Genomic DNA, 18,714 nt, shown 5'->3' on the forward strand with positions numbered 1-18,714 from the left:
CTTACCCTGGAGAGGCTTTGAGGCCAGACTTTGAGATCAAACTGAGACTGGGAGCTGGAGGAGAGGCTGTGGAGTCTATGTGCGACTGAGAGACAACTCCAGGGAAAAGCTGCGGGCTCAGCCTAAGACAGTAGGGGAATGCATGGTGTTAGTATGTGCATATGGAGGGGTGTGGGGTGGGGGATGCGTTCATTTATGTTCCTCTAAGAGACCTTCATGGTGTACAATCACCTGGCAATGAGGTATAGTAGAAAGCACACAGGATCTGGAGTCAGACAACATGGATTTAAATTCTAGCTTTGCTACTTCCTACCTGGGCAGGTCCTCCTTACAAAGTCCTTCTCTTTTCTGATTAATTTCTACATCTCTTCTATGAGAAGTCTGGACTAGAGAATCTTTATCTGAGAGACCTTCCTGCCCCAGATCTTATGTTTCATCCTGCTGTTACCTGAGCTATTGTGACTTCTAAAAATGTTTGAACCCAACAATGAGAGATCTGTATGAATGACAAACCCCATCCCACCCTAACCCCCCAACCCCAGGTTATAGGGCAAGTATGCTAGGGGTACCAGAGCAGAGAATAGAGTGAGGGGACAAGAACACTGGACTTCCTACTGCCTTCTTTCTCCAGAACACCACTCTAATTTGGCCAGCTCTGGGTGCTACCCTCCTCCTTTCTTTCTTTAATAGAGCTCAGGTCTGTTCTTTTCTGGCTGCATTTAATAGACTGTACCCATTCCCACTGCTGGGTTTCTCTTTCCCAGCTCTAGCTTTCCCAGTATCTGTCTTATGCTCCCCAACAGAAGATAGATGGGAGTTGTTTTTTTTTTAAAAAGCCCTAGGGATTTTCTCAAATCACCAGATTCTAAAATCTGCCAACCAAATTTCTCTGTAATCCTTGCAACATCTGAAGGACTCAGCTTGACCTCCCGCAGAACATGTTTTCACTTTTGTCTTCTGGAATGCTGATGTTCCGCCACAGGCCAAGAGGCAGTATGATGGAGGGAAGAAAATAAAAAGGAAAAGAAAAAAAGTCTGCTCTTCCCTTTTCTTCTTGCTTAACATCAGAGTCATTGTGGGCCGTTCCCGGACAGAGTGCCCCCTCACAGCCTGGCATAGGTTAAAAGCATTCAATAGTCCCTTCCAGGAATTCTCTGTTCACTCCCCTGCCAGAACCTGGCCCCCTGCTCTTGCCCCAAGCCTTGGAATCCTTCCCTGTTACTTAGACTGCCCTGATTCCACCCCTTGGGCCAGCTGGAGCTAGATGTCTCTGCCAGCCCTCTAGGGCCCCTGGGTCCTTTCCTCTCCGGGCCTCACGCCCTTTGGCTCCAGGTCAGAATGGCTGCCCTGGAATCCAACTGACCCACTGCACCAAGCTGTGTCCCTGCCTGGGTTCTGTCTACAGGAGGGGCTAACTGGAGGGATGGGCTTTCTCCCAGGTGACCCCAGTCTCAGTAAAAGTCTGCTTAGCTTCAGTAAATCCCTCCCCGCCTCTCCATTCTGGAGTATGTCTCCCATTACACTAAACATTTTCCCAAGTGTTCACTGAAAACATTGCACCCCACCCTGCCCTGTCCTTGTCCTGTCACTGGACCAGCCAAAAGGTTCTCAGCCTCCCCCTCCCTCCCACACAACCCCTCCATGGAAACTACAGCTCCTAGGGTGAGGTGGGGACACCAGCCACATCTTTTTAGTTCTGTCAAAGCTGGAAGAGAGGATGACTTTGAATCAATGTCAGCAAGGACTTCCTAATGATCAGAAGCCATCTCAAAGTGGGGTAGGCTGGCTTGGGAGCTGATAGGTTCCCCTTCGTCAGGTCTTCAAGGAGAGGCTGGGTGACCATTTGTTGGAATGGTGGTAGATTGGATTCTGAGTTTACGAGTAGGCTGAACTAGACACTTTCTGAGGCTACTTCCATCTGTCTCTGTCTCTTTGTCACTGTCTCTCTGTCTCTCTGTCTCTGTCTCTCTCTCTCTTTCTCTCTCTCTCTCTCTCTCTCTCTGTGTCTCTCTCTCTCTGTTTCTGTCTTTCTGTCTATGTCTCTCTCTGTGTGTCTCTGTCTCTCTCTGTCTCTCTGTCCTTCTATCTCTGTCTCTGCCCCCCCCCCACTTCAGAAACTAAGAGAACCTCAGAAGGTATATCCTGCCTGATTTCCTTCTAGCCCACGATGGTGATGGGGACTTGGGAAGGATGCTAGGGTTGTCGGCGGGGGTGGGATGGGGGAGGAAGATGGAGAAGCTGGGAGGGGGTTAAAAAGAGAGGGGTGAGATGTTAGGGAAATAGATCTAGGACTCAATGGGGAAAACTGTGCTCTGGACAAAAGCCATGAACTATATGGCAGGAAAAGACAGGAAAAGTCTAGAAAAGCATTTGTTTGGAAGAGTGAACCCTAATGAACTCTGAGAAAGGGAATGATGGGAAAGGACAGGCAGGGGCAAAGGGACCCACCACTCCCCCACCACACACAATCCCATGGGGAATGGTTGGCTGGGTGGATGGCAGCAAAGGGAGGAGTGAGACAGCTATGGGTACAAGGTGAAGGAAGGAGCCTAGAAATACAAAGATGAGTAGGCCACGGACAACCTGTGGGGAGGTTCCTCATGGAGTAAGAAGAACTCTGGATTTGAGTTTGATCCTAACTCTCTCTACGACTTCTCAGTTGTGGAACCTTGAACAAGTCATTTATTTTCTGTGCCCTGTTTCCTTATTTGTAAGATGAAGGGGTTGGACTAGGATCTCTAAAGGGCCCTTCTAGCTCTTATATTTAGTTCAGAAGGAGCTGAGTGGGGAGTTGTGATCAAATGAAGGATTAGAGATCCAGGGAAGGGTAGGAGCCGTATTTCGCAGCATGGCCCAGGGAAGGCTTCCTGGAGGAGGTAACAGCTAAAGTTGGCCTTGAAGGATGGACCAGTGCGAGGAAGGGGAGGCTAAAGGCAATGGCCTTGGAGGAGGTCTGTGTTCCCTCCTGTCTCCTTTTCCCTCTCCCCAAAGTTGGACCCCAGGAGTTGATTTAGGGAGTTTGCCAGGTACTCCAGGACTAGGTGGCCCATACGCTGGGTGCTGCAGGGACTCACCTGGACCTCTCTCCTCCCCCAGGAGGTCTGTAGTGAACTCTGGTGCCTGAGCAAAAGCAACCGGTGCATCACCAACAGCATCCCAGCCGCCGAGGGCACACTGTGCCAGAGCAGCACCATTGACAAGGGGGTGAGTATGCCAACGCCCCTCCTCCCACCTGGCCCAGGTAGAAGCTTCATCCTCTGCTACCTTCATAATACAGTGGATAGAGAGAATACTGGACCTGGAGATCTGGGGTCAAATTCCTCCTGTGACACTTTGTTGTATGACCATGGGCAAGTTATTCAACCTTGAGGTCTTGGTTTCCTCATTTATAAAATGGGACTACCAATAACCACAGGGCCTGCCTCAGAGGATTGTGGTGAGGGTCAAATAATAGAATATGCTTGGTAATCTTCAAATTGACATAAAAAATGTCAGATTTGTCATCATTGGGGCAGTTAGGTGGTGCAGTGAGTAGAGCACTGGCCCTGGAGTCAGGAGGATCTGAGTTCAAATCAGGCCTCAAATACTTGACACACTTACTAGCTGTGTGACCTTGAGCAAGTCACTTAATTGCCCTGCCTTCCCCCTCAAAAAAAAAATTTGTCATCATTGTCATCATCTGAAGAGCACCTAACACCTTGGGAAAGCTGAAGGTGCTGCCTGGGGCGTCGGTCCTGGTGGGAGCTGTAACCATCAGGATGACGCCCCTACAGTGGTGCTACAAGCGGGTATGCGTCCCCTTTGGGTCACGGCCAGAGGGCGTGGATGGGGCCTGGGGCCCCTGGACCTCATGGGGTGAATGCAGCCGGACCTGCGGGGGTGGCGTCTCCTCTTCCAGCCGGCAGTGTGACAGCCCCAGGTCAGTCAGCCCGTGTCTGTCTGTTCCTCTGTCTCTCTCAAACACATACCCACAAAACACCATTCCTGAGTCCCTCATCCCTGTATCCCCCCAGCTCAGGGGTGGGAGGGAGGCTGCTGAGGCACCATGATAGGTGCCACGTGCTCAAAGCCTTCCTCCTTCCCAAGCTCATCTTTACGCTGGAAGCAAAGCTTAGGGGTCAGAATCCACACTCCATCCTCTCCCCCAACCACCCTCCTCTAACTTCTTCTATGTCTCTCTCTCCCAAGGCCAACGATTGGAGGCAAATATTGCCTAGGGGAACGGCGTCGATATCGGTCCTGCAACACAGATGTAAGCAATGCCCCTTCTTTCAGGCCTCAATCCCCCTTTCCTTAGTCCTCAGAGCCTAAAGAAGGCAAATGCTGGACCTGGTGGCCTCCCACTCTTCTGCAATTAGGAGGAGGAGATAAGAGCTGCGGTGGCCACCTGGGAAGAGCCAGATATAAGAAAGGTTGTGGATGGAAAATCCAAAGAGCTTAGCACCTGATGGGATGTGAGAAGTAAGGAAGAGATAGAAGTCAGATAACAAGGTTTTAAGCAGGAATGACTTGAGGTATGGTGTTCCTAGTAGCATAAATAGAGAAGCTAGGAGGATCCACAGAGTACACACCAATGGCTCTCTGCCAACCCAGAAGGAAGTCTCCAGTGGAATAACCCACATGCTTGGATACTGCTGTTGACTTAGATGAATGGATAGGATCCTAGATCTGAAGCCGAAGGAACCTCAAAAGCCATCTAGCCCAACTCCCTCATTTTATTTGGTGGTTCTGGCTCTTTTCTTTTTTCAATTTATTTAGCATTTTATTTTCCCCAGTTACATGTAAAAACAATTTTAAACATTCATTTTTAAAACTTTGAGTTCCAAATTCTCTCCCTCCTCCCCACCACCCCTCACTGAGAAGGCAAGCAATTCAACATAGCCAACCCCCTGATTTTGCAGATGAAGAAACTGGACAGGGAAGGGAAATGGCCGAGGATATGAAGGTAGAAAGCATCAGAAGTGAGATTTGAACCCATGTCTTTTGACACTGGAGCCCTGCTCTTTTCACTGTACCAAGATGCCCCTTCTGCATGTTTGTCAGATTATTTGAAGAGGACACAGAGCTGAGAGGGTTAGCTAGTATGCTGTACAACAGACTCAAGACCCCCCCAAAACACATCTTAACAAGCTAGAACATCAAGCGGAGTCGAGCAGAATTGATTTCATCAGGGATAAATATAAAGCTCTACTTGTGGGTTTAAAAAATCAATTTCACAAGTACAAAGAGAGGCCTGGTTAGAGGGTAGTTTGGAAAAGATTTAGGGGGTTCGATGACCTGGATAGTCAAGATAGATCGATAATGTGGCAATGGCAGCCCAAAAGATGAATAATGCAGGGTGGCACTGCATCCAGAAAGGTGTAGTATTCAGAACTTACATGGGACTGTTTTGCATATCCCAGTAGAATACAGATTTCTTCAAGGTAAGGACTTGCGTCACTTTTGAATTTGTAGCCTGGCATACAGTAGGAACCTATTAAATACTTAGGGGTTGACTAACTGAACCAGAGAGGCGATTGTACATGGCCCAGGTGTGGCCAGAGCTAGTATACTGTGCTCAGTTTGGGAATGACATCGATCAGCTGGAGAACATTCAGAAGAGGACAACAGGCAGTAGCAGAGATGACAGCCAGGATGTTTAACAATGCAGCACTTTCTTGGTGCAGTGCAAGCCTACATTAGTCTTTTGGGCTGCCATCATCATTAGGGAACGCTCAGGCGGACATGGTGGCAGAGTTCGAGGATTTGAAGGGCTGTTACATCGAATACCTAGGTGTATTCCATTTGCCCCCAAAGGGAAAAAAAAGTAGGGAAATGGGTAGAAATTACAGAGACCAAAGTAGGACTGATAAAAAGAAAAACTTCCTGCCAATTAGAGATGGAATGGGCTGCCTGAGGGGGGGGGAGGGGGGAAGGGGGAAGGAAGGCCGGGGTTCCCTCTCATTGGAGGTCCTGAAGCAGCAGCTGGATGGCCCTTTCCCACAAATGTTATGGAGAAACTTCTTGTTTCTCCATGGCCCCCACTAGACAGCCCCCTCTCAGATGCTGTCCAAAGAGGGACAGGAGAGAGAAGAAATAAATACAAGAATAAGGTCCACTTCCCTGCCTTACAATTCTGGAGGTGGAAAGTTCTTCAAAACACCTCATTTAAGTCCCTGTCACTGCAGTTGGATCTTGCAGACCTATGACCAGTCTCCTTTCCCTACATGTGAAGGCCCTTCTTCTGCATTCTTCAGTCCTTTCATGCACCCACTGCCCTCAAACCCAAACACACAGATATACAGACTTTAGGACATGGGGCTGGACCATCTAAGCCAGCTGGGGCCTCAGAAGTCAGGGATGTGTCCTCTATCTTCCCTCATCCCTCACCTCCAACAATTACTATCTCTCTGACCTTGTATAAGGCATTTACTTTCCCCATCTGTAAAATGAGTGGCTAGACTAGATAGACACTTAGATCCCTTCTGGTTCTAAATGTATGATTCTCTGGATCCCCAAAGACAGAAGCTTGGCACCAGAGGGCAGTGAGGGTAGAATGAGAAGAAGTGCAGAGAGGCCAATTTTGGCACAGTGTGAGTTAACTATTAAAGTCATTCAGAAGTGGAATAGGCCATCTCAGAAAAGTAATGAATTTCCTATTTTCAGAGGTCTTCAAGCAGAGGCTGGACAGTGTTTGCCAGGGATGTTGTAGGGGGATCTTTGTTCGGGTAGGCTGTGGCCTCATCACCCTCTAGGTCCCCTTTCCACTCAGTGGTGCTCTGTTTGCCATCCCACCAGGACTGTCCCCCAGGCTCTCAGGACTTCAGGGAGGTGCAATGCTCGGAATTCGACAGTGTCCCTTTCCGGGGGAAATATTATACATGGAAGACATACCGGGGAGGTGAGTGGACTGCCTGAAAGAATGGAGGGAGGCAGAGGCCCATGGCTAAGGTATGGGAGAAATAAGGAATCCAAAGGGAAAGGAGAAAACCTGCACCCAAGTCAGGGGGTGGGGGGTGCAACAGGAACAAAGAGGAGTGACCTTAGCCCTGCCAAGTTTATCAGTATCATAGATACAGAGCTGGAAAGGAACTCAGAGGCCATCTGGTCTAACCATTCATTCTGCACTCAAGCAACCTGAGTTGTAAAAGAGTTAAGTGACTTGCCCCAGGCCACACAGCCTGTATGTGACAGTCAGGTCTCCCAATTCCAAGTTTGCTGCTCTTTGGGTTCCCAGTTGTTCAGTTCCACAAGCATTTATTAAGCACCTGTTAGACTAGGTACTAAGGATACAATGACAGAATTGAAAACAGTCCCTGCCCTCAAGAGTATTCCATTTTCCTGGGAAAAGCCTGAGGTTGGACGAGATCAGCAATGATCCCCTGGGCTTTGTTCTCTCTGAGACATTCACCAGCTTATCAGCTATACTAAGAGGAAGAGGAGGCTGTGGATACCAGCTGTGGATACCTCTGGGAGCCCAGAGGATATGACAGTGACTCAGCTCCCAGAAAAAACAAAATTGGGCCAATTAAGTGGAAATTAAGGACAGAGAGAAGTGAAATTAAGAATTGGGAGAGATGGGTATTGTCAGCTGATCATCCCCAAGGACGGTAAGAGCCTGGCAGTTCCATGCCAACCCAATACCATCTTCTTCCTCCAACTCAGAGTCCCCAGAGAGATTTTAGGGAGGTACATCAACTTGGATGGGGGTGGGTTGGGGAGAATTGAATTTTCATTTTCACTAACCTCTAACCGAAATTTAGCTTTTCCTTTAAAAATGAGTGTCTTATAAAGGGGGCCCTAGGCTTTAACAGTCTGTCAAGGGGGTCTACAACATAAAAAAAAAAGGTAAGAACCTTTCCTCTAAACCAGGGGTGGGGAACCTGTGGCCCTCTAGGTCCTCAAGTGCAGCCTTCTGACTGAGTACAAATTTTACAGAACAAATCCTTTTATTAAGGGGATTTGTTCTGTGAAGTTTAGATTCAGTCAAAGGGCTGCGCTTGAGGACCTAGAGGGCCACATGTGACCCTGAGGCCGCAGGTTTCCCACCCTTGCTTTAAACCTTCTTTTAATTTCAACAAATTCCCAACTCCTGTTTCTTTTTAGGATCTGATCAAGAAAGGGAATCCCTAGCCCTCTTAGAGTTCAGGGACTGTTTTTTTTCCCTTGTATTTATATTGTGAGCTCTCAGCACGGTGCCTAGCACACAGCAGGTTCTTAATAAATGCCTGCTTGCTCACTTACTCTCCCCCCTCTCACATCCCCACTTGTCAAGGGAGAGTCAGAATGGTAAAGGGTTTTGAGACAATGGTATGTAGATGAGGATTGCTTGGAGGAACTAGCCTTGATTAGCCGGAAGAGAAGATTTAGGGTGGCCTTTTTGAGGCTGAAGGCCTGTCATTGGAGGAGGGATTGGATGTGTTCTCCTTGGCCCAGAGGGCAGAACTGGAATCCATAGGGAAAAGGTACAAAGAGGAAAACATAGGCTTACTGTCCAGAACAATTTCACAATCATTGGAGGTGACCCAAAGTGAATGGGCCACTTCAGGAAAAAGTGTGTTTGCCCTTGCATGAGGTCTTCAGGCAAAGCTGGACGACTGTTTGGTTGGGTGTGGTAAGGAAAGATTCTCGCTCAGACTTAAGTTGGACTGGCCAGCCTCTTTGGTCTCTTCCAACTCTGAGATTCAGTGACGGCTGCTCTACTCACTAGGGGGTGTGAAGTCCTGCTCCCTAACCTGCTTGGCGGAAGGCTTCAATTTCTACACGGAGAGGGCAGCGGCTGTGGTGGATGGGACGCCCTGCCGGCTGGACACCGTGGATATATGCGTCAATGGAGAGTGCAAGGTGGAGAAAGGCGGTTGGAGGGGGTGGGATGGGGAGGAGAGCAGGACCAGGGCATCAGCCAGTGATAAGGGACAATGTCACCTACTATATATACAGCTATGTGTTAGGCTCTGGGAGAGATACCAGGTTTGGACAAGACATAATTCCTGTCCTCATGGAGCCTACCCTCTAGGAGGGGATTAAAGCCCAGCTAACCCTAATACACTATACATTTGAGCATGTATGTGTACTGAGCAGGGCAAAAACTCTGTGTTCTCTGTGCATTGTGTGAGGTATGAGGGGAAAGGCTGTTACTGCGATGGGTAGGGAGCAGGGCATTATAGATATAGACACTATACTGTGTAAAGACACAAGAGAGAGAATCCGAAGCTGTGGGGGGATAGTCATCCAGTTTGGCTGGAACATAGACTCCATGAAGTAGAGTAATATGAGATCAGACTGGAGAGGGAAGGGTGGGCCATATCATGGAGGGCCTTGAATGCCAGGCAGAAGGGTTATCAGTTTATTTAGTGGCAATAGGGAGCCCTTGATGTTTTAGAGCAGAAAAGCATGAGCAGATATATGCAAAAGAAAGACCAGACTTATGTGGCATGTAGAATGAATTCAAGGATGATGGCCCTATGAAGAGGCCACTGCAAGTGTCTGGGCAGGTGGTGATCACAGAGTTGCAACAGGAATAGAGGAAGAGATGTACAAGAGATGGGGGTAGCCCAAGGTCCCTTTCCTGAAGATTTCCACCACCCCTCCTCCAGCACGTAGGCTGCGACCGAATCCTGGGTTCAGACCTTCGGGAGGATAAGTGTCGGGTGTGTGGGGGTGATGGCAGCTCCTGCGAGACCATCGAGGGTGTATTTTCTGGGGCCATCCCCAAGGGCGGTAAGAGCCTGGCAGTTCTGTACCAACCCTGTGCCTGGTGGGTTATGGGGAGTCAGTACCCGGTGACCTCTCACATCAGACAGCAGCGCAATCTATCCTGGGGAGACAGGGAGTGAGGTATCCCTCCTATCTTGGGTGGCTCAGATCCTAGGAAGGGAATGGGGAGGGTATGCTGGGTAGAAGGGAGGGGAGGGGGATGAACAGGATGGAGAAGATCAAAGACAGGATGGAGAGGAGAGGGGAAATGGACAGATAGATGAGGGAAGAATTATGGGGAAAGGAGAAATTAATTTGGTGAGGGGAAGAAGAGGGAGGGACGGTCAGGTTGGGAAAGAGGAGGCTATGGGGATGAACCTCTTATGAGGTGGACATTGGGGGCCTATTTTCCAGAGTATGAAGAGATCATTTGGATTCCCAAGGGCTCTGTTCACATTTCCATTCAGGATTCGAACCCATCCCTCAGCCACATTGGTGAGAGAGAAAAGGGTATCTTGGGTATTCAGGGACAAGAGGGCATGATCCATAGGAGGGGACAGAGGAAAGGGAGTTGGGGACAAAGATTTGTGGGAGAGGTGGAAGTGTAGCTGATACTCCGCCCCCCCCAACTCCTATTGTACTGAACTTCCTGCCTTGCACTAGCCCTAAAAGGGGAAGATGATGCCTTTCTCCTGGATGGGCTGCCCAAGACTCCACAGCCCCACCGCTTGCCCCTGGCTGGGACTGTCTTCCAGCTACACCATGGGCCAGACCAACCCCAGATTCTGGAGGCCTTGGGCCCAACCAACATCACCATCATTGTCATGGTAACCATGAAGCAAAGAGAGGGAGGGGGATAGGATGAGGGATGGGGGGCAGCCAGCCTCTAGGAGCTCCTTCCTCTTGAGGAACTCAGTCCCCAAGACTAGACTTCACCTAGCACAAGCCAGGAGAGTTCCTGGGCCTAGGGGTAGGGGTGGGGGGGTTTTGGTGGGCACTTTCTTCCTTTGAGATGTCCTGGCCCCCTCAGTGGGCCCAGAATGTGAGGGCCCCTCACCTTCATCCTCACCCCACTCCCACCAGGTCCTGACCCGATCTGAACTCCAGGGAATCCGATACCGCTTCAATGCACCGATTAATCATGAGGCCCTACCCCCATATGCCTGGCACTATACACCCTGGACCAAGTGCTCTGCGCTGTGTGCAGGAGGTGAGGCTGTCCAGTGCTGGGTAGGGTAGGGAAGGGACTAGAGTTCCCCAGGGGTTTAAGAAAGGGAGGATTCTGGAGAAGTAATGGAAGCCTGGATGCAGCTAGACCCTGAGGGGGAGGGTGGGGAGGGAGACAAAGAGGGAGGAAGATAGAGGTCCTGGGAGGGGAAGGGGCTAGGGCCTGCCTGGGTGGGTAGCTCTCAAGCCAAGCTGGAAAAGAAAACTCAGGAGTCCAGACTCCTAGCTCTGGCCCTTGTGGTGAGGATTAGGCTGGGCAGGATAGGATCTGGGAGCTAAGCTGGACCCTCCCCATCCCCCAGGCAGCCAGGTACAGGCTGCAGAGTGTCGGAAGCAGCTGGACAGCTCCACTGTGGCCCCTCATCACTGCAGCCCCCACAGCAAACTGCCCAAGCGCCAGAGGGCATGCAACACGGAACCCTGTCCCCCAGAGTGAGTACCTGGGCCAGAGGCCAGGGGGAAGAGGTCAGGGAAAGCCTCACTCTTTGAAGGACTCGGGTAAGGCTCCTACAGGGCCCTTCCCTCATGAGGCTGTGAAATCATCACAACGTCTGTGAGGCAGAGGGACTGGGTTCAAACCCTGATCCTGCTACTTCTCATGTGACTTTGGGCAAGTCTTTGGGACTCAGTTCCCTCATCAATAAAGTGACAATTTAGGGTTAGATCGCCTCCAGGGCTCCTTCCAACTTGAAATCTATGATCCTGAGATGTAAGCCCATTGTGAATAGGGTCTATTTCATTCTTTGTACTTGTATTTTCATCTTCCCCCAACAACCTCAGTGTTGGATAGATCAACGCACAAATAACTGTTCTCCTTACCCCGTCCCAACTTCTGCATTCCCCTAGCTGGGCTGTGGGAAACTGGTCAAGCTGTAGCCGGAGCTGTAACTCAGGGGTGAGAAGCCGTTCTGTGGTGTGTCAGCGCAGGGTGTCTGCAGATGAAGAGAAAGCTCTCGATGACAGTGCCTGCACCCAGCCCCGGCCCCACGTGCTGGAGCCTTGCAACAGCCCTGCCTGCCCACCAGAGTGGGTTACTCTTGACTGGTCCGAGGTAAGCCCTCCCCTCTCTGCCCCTGACAGGCACACCCGAGGCCCCCTTCTGCAGCTTCCTGTACTTAGTACCCAGGATGCCCAGACTCCCTCCGCTGGTCCAACTTGTCCTCTCCCTGCTTTTCCCAAAATGTCCCTGCCCTTCTCACTCTTCTTCTACCATCTCTTCTTCCATTTTGCTCATGCCATTGTCCGGCCACCCCCCACCCAGTTTCCCCACCCCCTGGCTTATGTCAGAGAGGCCTGGCTCAACCTGGAATGGATTTCCATTTATACCCCACCTTGCCCATTGGCTGAGGGAAGGCTTTTTCCTCTACTCTTCACTCTCCCTGAATGCCCAGCATGTAAGACAGTGGTTCTCAAACTTTTTTGGTCTCAGGACCCCTTTATAACTGTTAAAAATTATCGAGGACCTCAAAGAGATTTTGTTTATGTGAGTTTTTAGTTATCTATATTTACCAGGTTAGAAATTAAATTTAGTATTGTTTTGAAAGAAGTTTTGACCTTGAGGACCCCTTGAGAAGGGAGACTCTCAAGGGTCCCCAGACCACACTTTGAGAACCACTGGTGGGGCGGTTAGGTGGTGCAGTGAGTAGAGCACCGGCCCTGGAGTCAGGAGGACCTGAGTTCAAATTTGGCCTCAGACATTTGACACATTTACTGGGCAAGTCACTTAACCCCAATTGCCCTACCTTCCCCCCTCCAAAAATAAAACAAAAACAAAACAAAAAAAAAGAGAACCATGGGTATAGGAGATTGGTGCTAACATCCCCAGGGGATGCCTTCAGGGAAATCCCTGAAGAGCTGGTCCCTAAATGCCAAAACCTTTTATAACCCCTTCCATCCCAGTGTACCCCCAACTGTGGACCCGGCTTCCGCCATCGAGTTGTCCTGTGTAAGAGTGGAGATCACAGTGCCACACTGCCCTCTACCCAGTGTCCAGCAGCTACCAAGCCACCCACCAGCATGAGGTGCAACCTCCGCCGGTGTCCCCCACCCCGTTGGGTGACTGGCGAGTGGGGAGAGGTATGGGGGCTGGCTCAGAGTCTATCATCTCCAGGACCAGGTTGGGGGAGGGCCCAAGGCAGGGATTCCCAAGGATGGATTGTGGATGACTCCAAGTGGAAGGGAGGGACAGAGTCAGGAAAACATGCATTCAACAAACGTGAGTGTCTCTTATGTGCCTGGCCCTATGCTAGGCTCTGCTGAGAAATAGAGAGGAGTCATCTTCAGCTCTGGCAATCAGTTATAGGCCAAAAGACCCCCAAGCTCGGACCTTGGTAAAGGCTTCGACCTTCCCTCCCCCACCCCTGCCCTTCTCCAACCCCTCAGGGGCTTTGGCTACTCAGTGAGTCAACAACAGCCAAAGTGTTGAGGCAGCTGGGTGGTATACTGGAGAGTGTGCTGGACAGAGTCAGAAGACCTGAGTTCAAATCCAGCCTCAGAGGGCATAGCTCACTTACTAGTTATGGAACCCTGGCCAAGTCACTTAATTTCAGTTTCCTCATCTCTAAAATCCATAACAACTAGCACTGATGTAGCATTACAGTACTTCTGATATCTTAGCCTATTTGGGGATAAAAACAGCCCCCACCTCACAGGGTTGTTGGGAGGATCATGCGACATGTTGAAGGACCTTGCTGACCTTCAGGTGCTCCAGAAATGCCAGCTGTTATATCGTGTTCCAAAGATGGGGGAGAAATTGGGCTGGGAGGATCAAGAATCTTGAGTTTCTCCAGAAGGTCCTTCTGGTTTATTTTCCTCACTCTCAGTCCCCTATTGTGGGGAATAGCAGCCGCCCTGGGAAATCTTCCAGAGCCAAGAGGGGAGGAGCTGGGTGGGAGAATAATAACTCACATTTATAGAACACTAAAAAGTTTATAAGGCACTTTCCCCAAGGCACTGTGAGATGAAAAGAAGCTAGTGTGAGAGCCAAGACTTGAACCCAGAGGCAGCCTTTACAACAGTGCCTGGCACACATTAAGCACTTAATAAATGTTTGTTGAACTGACTGACCAATTGGTCGACTAATCGACTAACTTACTGACTTATTGGTTGGCTGACCAATGACTGACCACTTGATTGGCTGACCAATTGATTGGCTGATCAATGACTGACCAATTGATTGGCTGACCAATTGATTAACTGACCAATGGCTGACCAATTGATTGGCTGACCAGTGACTGACCAACTGACTGACTGACCAATTGAATGAATGGCCACCTAACTTAAAAGAGTACTCTTTTCATTCCTGGCACTTCTTGCATGAGGCAAGTTCCTTCATCTCTCTGAGCAGATGTTTCCTCTTCTGGAAAATCTGGGAGAAGCCCTGCCCCCAGGCTGAGCCTAGACCCTGGCAAGGTGACCACTAGGGTCCCTCATAGCTCTGACTCTTCCCTCCTTTCTCCATCCCCGTGCGTGCATGTTCCCACATCATCATTCTCCACGTATCCATATTCATAGTGAGCTCCCCTCTCCTGTCTCCAGTGCTCAGTGCAATGTGGCTTCGGGCAGCAGCTGAGGTCCGTGCAGTGCACCACACACACAGGCCAGCCATCCTGGGAGTGCCCTGAGGCCCTGCAGCCTCCAGCCATGCAGCAATGTGAGAGCAAATGCCAGAGCATCCCCACTGGGGACAGCCCTGAAGGTACTGGGGGGGTGGCCAGAAGGAATGAGGGGTGGGGGGGCAGAGGGGTTGTGGGTGGGAGAAAGATTACAAGTCTGCAGCCTGTGCTCTGGCCTGGTCTGATGCCAACTGCAGTTTCGGATTTAGTCTGGACACCACATCTTAGGACAGACCTAAGTTGCAGGGCATTCAGAGGAGAGTGCCCTGGGGAGTCTACGTAGACTGAGGCATACATGAAGAAATTGAGCAATCTGTCAGGGAGAGGAGAGGTGTTTACTCTGAAGGAAAAGACCCCAGGCAGACAGGATTGAAATCTTCCAGTCTCTGAAGGGCTGTTATGGGGCAGATGGATTAGATTTGCTCTGCTTGACCCCAGAGAGCAGAACAAGCCACGATGTTTTTTTTCCCAAGGAGGTAAATTACAGGGAGGCTGAATTTACTCCAGTATCAGCTGGGAACAACCCAGTGTGAGAGCTAACCCAAAGAAGAAGGGCTGCCTTGGGAGGTGGTGAATTCCCTGGTGCCAGAGGTCTTCAAGTTGAAGCCAGATAACCACTGGTCGGGGTTTTGTAGAGGGGGATTCCTGCTTAGGTGTAGGGTAGGATAGGGTAGTTGGGATGTGCTCAGAGGTCTCTGCCATCTCTGAGATTCCATAATCTCTTCTCTGCCCCCACCCCAAACCCCTGGATTGGGCTTCCTCTCCTCGGAGGGGTTGCGGAGTAAGGGAAGGAGGGAGATGCCCTCTGCAGACCCCTCCCTCCCGTTCTGGCTCTGGATCCTCTGAAGCCAGGCTCTCCGCCTTGGTCAGCTGGGACTGGGTGGGGTGGGATGCTCAGACAATGGTTCCTGGCTCCATTCTTGCATTTCTCCTGGGTGGGGCAAACCACAGGCAGACTTCAGACACAGGCAGTCATAGGGTTCTACAGCTACCCAGCCCAAAGCTTTCCCCCCTGCTGTTTGTCGCACCCACATACAATCCTGCCACATCATGTGGGTCCCCTAGAGACAGAACTGGCAATTCTGTTGCTCAGGGCCAGCAGAACAACACTCCAGGAGCAAGCAGCAAAAAGTACATCCTCAAACTGATACAAGAATTACAAGAAATAATTAAGATACATTCAGATCTGGATGGGAAAATGATTACTAAGAAAAGTTCACAGATGGGTATTGTTAATAATACCTTTGATCAGGGCAGCTAGGTGGCGCAGTGAGTAGAACACCAGCCCTGGAGGCAGGAGGACCTGAGTTCAAATCCAGCCTCAGACACTTGATACACTTACTAGCTACGTGACCTTGGGCAAGTCACTTAACCCCAATTGCCCTGCCTTCCCCCCTGCAAAAAAAAAAAAGAAGAAGAAGAAGAAAAAGAAAAAAATAATACCCTTGATCAGTCAGCTTTTATTTTTATTTTTTGGAAGCAGTTGGGGTTAAGTGACTTGCCCAAGGTCACACAGCTAGTAAATGTCTGGAGCCAGATTTGAACAAAGGTCCATCCTGACTCCGGGGCTGGCACTCTATCCACTGTGCCACCTAGCTGCCCCATCAGCTTCCAATTTTAACTCACTATTCTTGCTATCCAGATACAGGGTGCAATTTTTTCTGAACTCTAGATTTCCGTGACCTGGGACGACACCCCAGATGCCCTGCCCTAGTTGAGGCTCTGTGTTCCCCTCCTGGGCATTGCAATGTGGCTGCTCTCAGATGCTGCCTGCGTTTCTGCTCTGGGGGAGCTTCCATGAGTGTGCTGTGTATTGACCGGGGCTGGCATTGGGATGAATGGGGGAGTGGAATGGGCAGGATGCGTGACTCTCCTTTCCTCTCCCACAGAGTGCAGGGATGTGAACAAGGTCGCCTACTGCCCCCTTGTGTTCAAGTTCCAGTTTTGCAGTCGTGCCTATTTCCGCCAGATGTGCTGTAAAACCTGCCAGGGTCGCTAAGGGAGGGGGAGGAACGGCTGGAGACGTGTGAAGCCGAGGCCTGGAGGCTGGGGGGGGGGGGGGAAGGGGAGGTAGTCTGGATTGATTATTTATTGGGCATCACCATGGGGCCTGGCCCTGACCCTGTGCCCTAAGATGAGTCCCGGCACAGGTCTTTTTTTGATCTAGGCTTGCCCAGCCATGAGGGGTTGGTGGAAGGGATGGGAGCATGGCTCGAGAAGCGGGGCCCCCTGTGCCCAGCCCTGCTGCTGGGCTCCCCACTGAGATTTGACCTGAATTTGTACTGTGAAGAACTGGGAAGGGGGCTCGGGGGCTCCAGTTCCCACCCTTGGTGCTATGGGGTGCCCAGTGCCCCCCGGGGTTCTCCCTTCTTACCTTAAGCCCTGGGAGCTTGAAAAGGCCCTCTCTCTTCCCTGATGCTCCCTTTTCAAGAGCACACATTGGTCTGAAAATGGAAGAGGGACCGTCCCCACCCAGTCCTTGGCCCCCTCCCTCCTGTACTCCCAGCACAAGAAGGGTTCTCTCCCGGGTCAGGGCTGCCTACACGGTGCTATAGTCCACACCCCGCCCCCCCCCACCACACTATGGGGCATAGGGAGTGGGCAGGGAGCGATGGCCAGGGAGTGTCTGGGATTCCAGGCACGGCTCAGCCCTGGCCCCTCAGTGTCTCCCCACAAGCAGGCCCCAGGTCAATAAAACTGTCTTGTGTCTATGTCCCAGCATGTGGTCCTTGGAGTGTTCAGAGAAGCCATCCCTGGGGGAGGTAACCAACCCCTGAGCATCCTCCTGGGAGTGTCTGCAGTATCCCAGAACTCATCTTTCTGGGAAGCTTTCTGATCTACAAAGCCCTTTCTCGAGAACAGTCAGTGTGGCTCCATCTCGGACCAAGGCTCTAAGACCATTTAGGGGCCCAAGGTTAGTCTGGGGTCAGGGCTCAGTCTTGGATCAAGGCTCTGTGCAGAGATAGGACTCAGTCTGAAGTCTGAGGTCGCAGGCTTAGAGTCACTGAGAATAAAGGATCCAAATGACTCGGGTCAGGACTCAGTTTTGGAACAGGGGTTGGGGGCTCACTTTGTAGTCAGGGTCATGGTGATAATCTCTCCAATTATAGTACTTTGAGTTTTACAAAGCACATTTCCTCATGGGGAAGTTGTGCAAGTATATCCATTTTACAGATGAGGGAACTGAGGCTTGAAAAGAGGAAATTTCCCAAAGAAATCCAGGTGGATCAAAGACCTGAACACAGTCTGGGTTCCTTCACCAAACTACTGCTTCCCCTTTGTTTGTGCTAAGCCTGAGGGACCAGGGACTAGACTGAAGGTCTGGGAAGCTCTTTGAGGCAAGCTACAAGACAATTCTCTCCCTCCTCCAAGGCATGGGTATTTCAGGGGAAGGGTTCCACTCTCAGGCCTCAAAGAGTCTAGTTGGTCCATCTTATGGCTCTTTCCACCCGCTAGACCCATCAACACAAATGTCTACCTCCATAAAGAGGTCTCATTATTGGGCCAGCCAAAAACAGGTTCCTGCCTAGAGCAAAAAAGAAATGCGAATGGAGTGGTCAGTTTCTCTCCTGACAGGCTAACCCTGGACAAGTATTCTTCACTCTCTGGGCCTTGGGGTTGGACACAAAGAGCACTAGAGATCAGCCAGCCTGGCCTCCTCATGTGATACAGAAGGAACTCAAGACCCAGGGAGAAAGAAGGAGGAGCTTGTCCCCAAGGTCACTTGGGGAAGGGTGGAGGGTTGGGTTATAAACCCAGCTCCTCTGCCTCCAAGGCCAGAGCACTGACCATTATATCACAGCTAGGCTCTTCTCCAGCTCTGCAGTGCTATGTTCTAAGGTAATTCCCTGCTCTGACATTCCTTGTTCTAACATCCTTCCCAGCTTTGACATTCCCTGCTCCAAGCGCCCTCCCAACTCTGATATTGCCTGCTTTAAAGGCCCTCTTAGCTTTGACATCCCATGTTCTAAAGGTCCTCCCAGCTCTGATATTCTGGACAGAATGGAAGATTCCTTTCAACTTTGCATTATTTGTTCTTTATTCTATGGTTCCTTCCAGTTCTAAAACACTTATCTTCACACAGGGAAAGGTTAGATCTTCTGTAGATAGGATTTCTTACCCTAGGTAAGGGCTGTAGCTTGGAGTCTATGTAAGCCACAAGGTGGTGATCAAGCTGAAACTATGCCAGAACATTTAA

At 50.5% G+C, this 18,714-nt stretch overlaps 1 protein-coding gene across 1 annotated transcript in view; it reads left to right on the plus strand.

Moving 5' to 3' along the window:
• The window catches only part of ADAMTS10 (ADAM metallopeptidase with thrombospondin type 1 motif 10), a 35,041-nt gene extending 18,494 nt beyond the window's left edge, over window positions 1-16,547 (plus strand). The window contains exons 12-25 of the mRNA XM_036745475.1: window positions 3,097-3,204; window positions 3,774-3,919; window positions 4,189-4,252; window positions 6,778-6,880; window positions 8,690-8,823; window positions 9,576-9,699; window positions 10,090-10,170; window positions 10,339-10,502; window positions 10,759-10,885; window positions 11,205-11,334; window positions 11,749-11,953; window positions 12,802-12,978; window positions 14,440-14,599; window positions 16,406-16,547. Of these exons, the coding sequence (XP_036601370.1) occupies window positions 3,097-3,204; window positions 3,774-3,919; window positions 4,189-4,252; window positions 6,778-6,880; window positions 8,690-8,823; window positions 9,576-9,699; window positions 10,090-10,170; window positions 10,339-10,502; window positions 10,759-10,885; window positions 11,205-11,334; window positions 11,749-11,953; window positions 12,802-12,978; window positions 14,440-14,599; window positions 16,406-16,515 (1,833 nt within the window). The 3' untranslated portion in view covers window positions 16,516-16,547. The remainder of the gene's footprint in view (window positions 1-3,096; window positions 3,205-3,773; window positions 3,920-4,188; window positions 4,253-6,777; window positions 6,881-8,689; window positions 8,824-9,575; window positions 9,700-10,089; window positions 10,171-10,338; window positions 10,503-10,758; window positions 10,886-11,204; window positions 11,335-11,748; window positions 11,954-12,801; window positions 12,979-14,439; window positions 14,600-16,405) is intronic.
• Window positions 16,548-18,714: the final 2,167 nt, after the last annotated feature.

Source organism: Trichosurus vulpecula, chromosome 1 (assembly GCF_011100635.1).
Source record: "Trichosurus vulpecula isolate mTriVul1 chromosome 1, mTriVul1.pri, whole genome shotgun sequence".
NCBI classification, from domain to species: Eukaryota; Metazoa; Chordata; class Mammalia; order Diprotodontia; family Phalangeridae; genus Trichosurus; species Trichosurus vulpecula.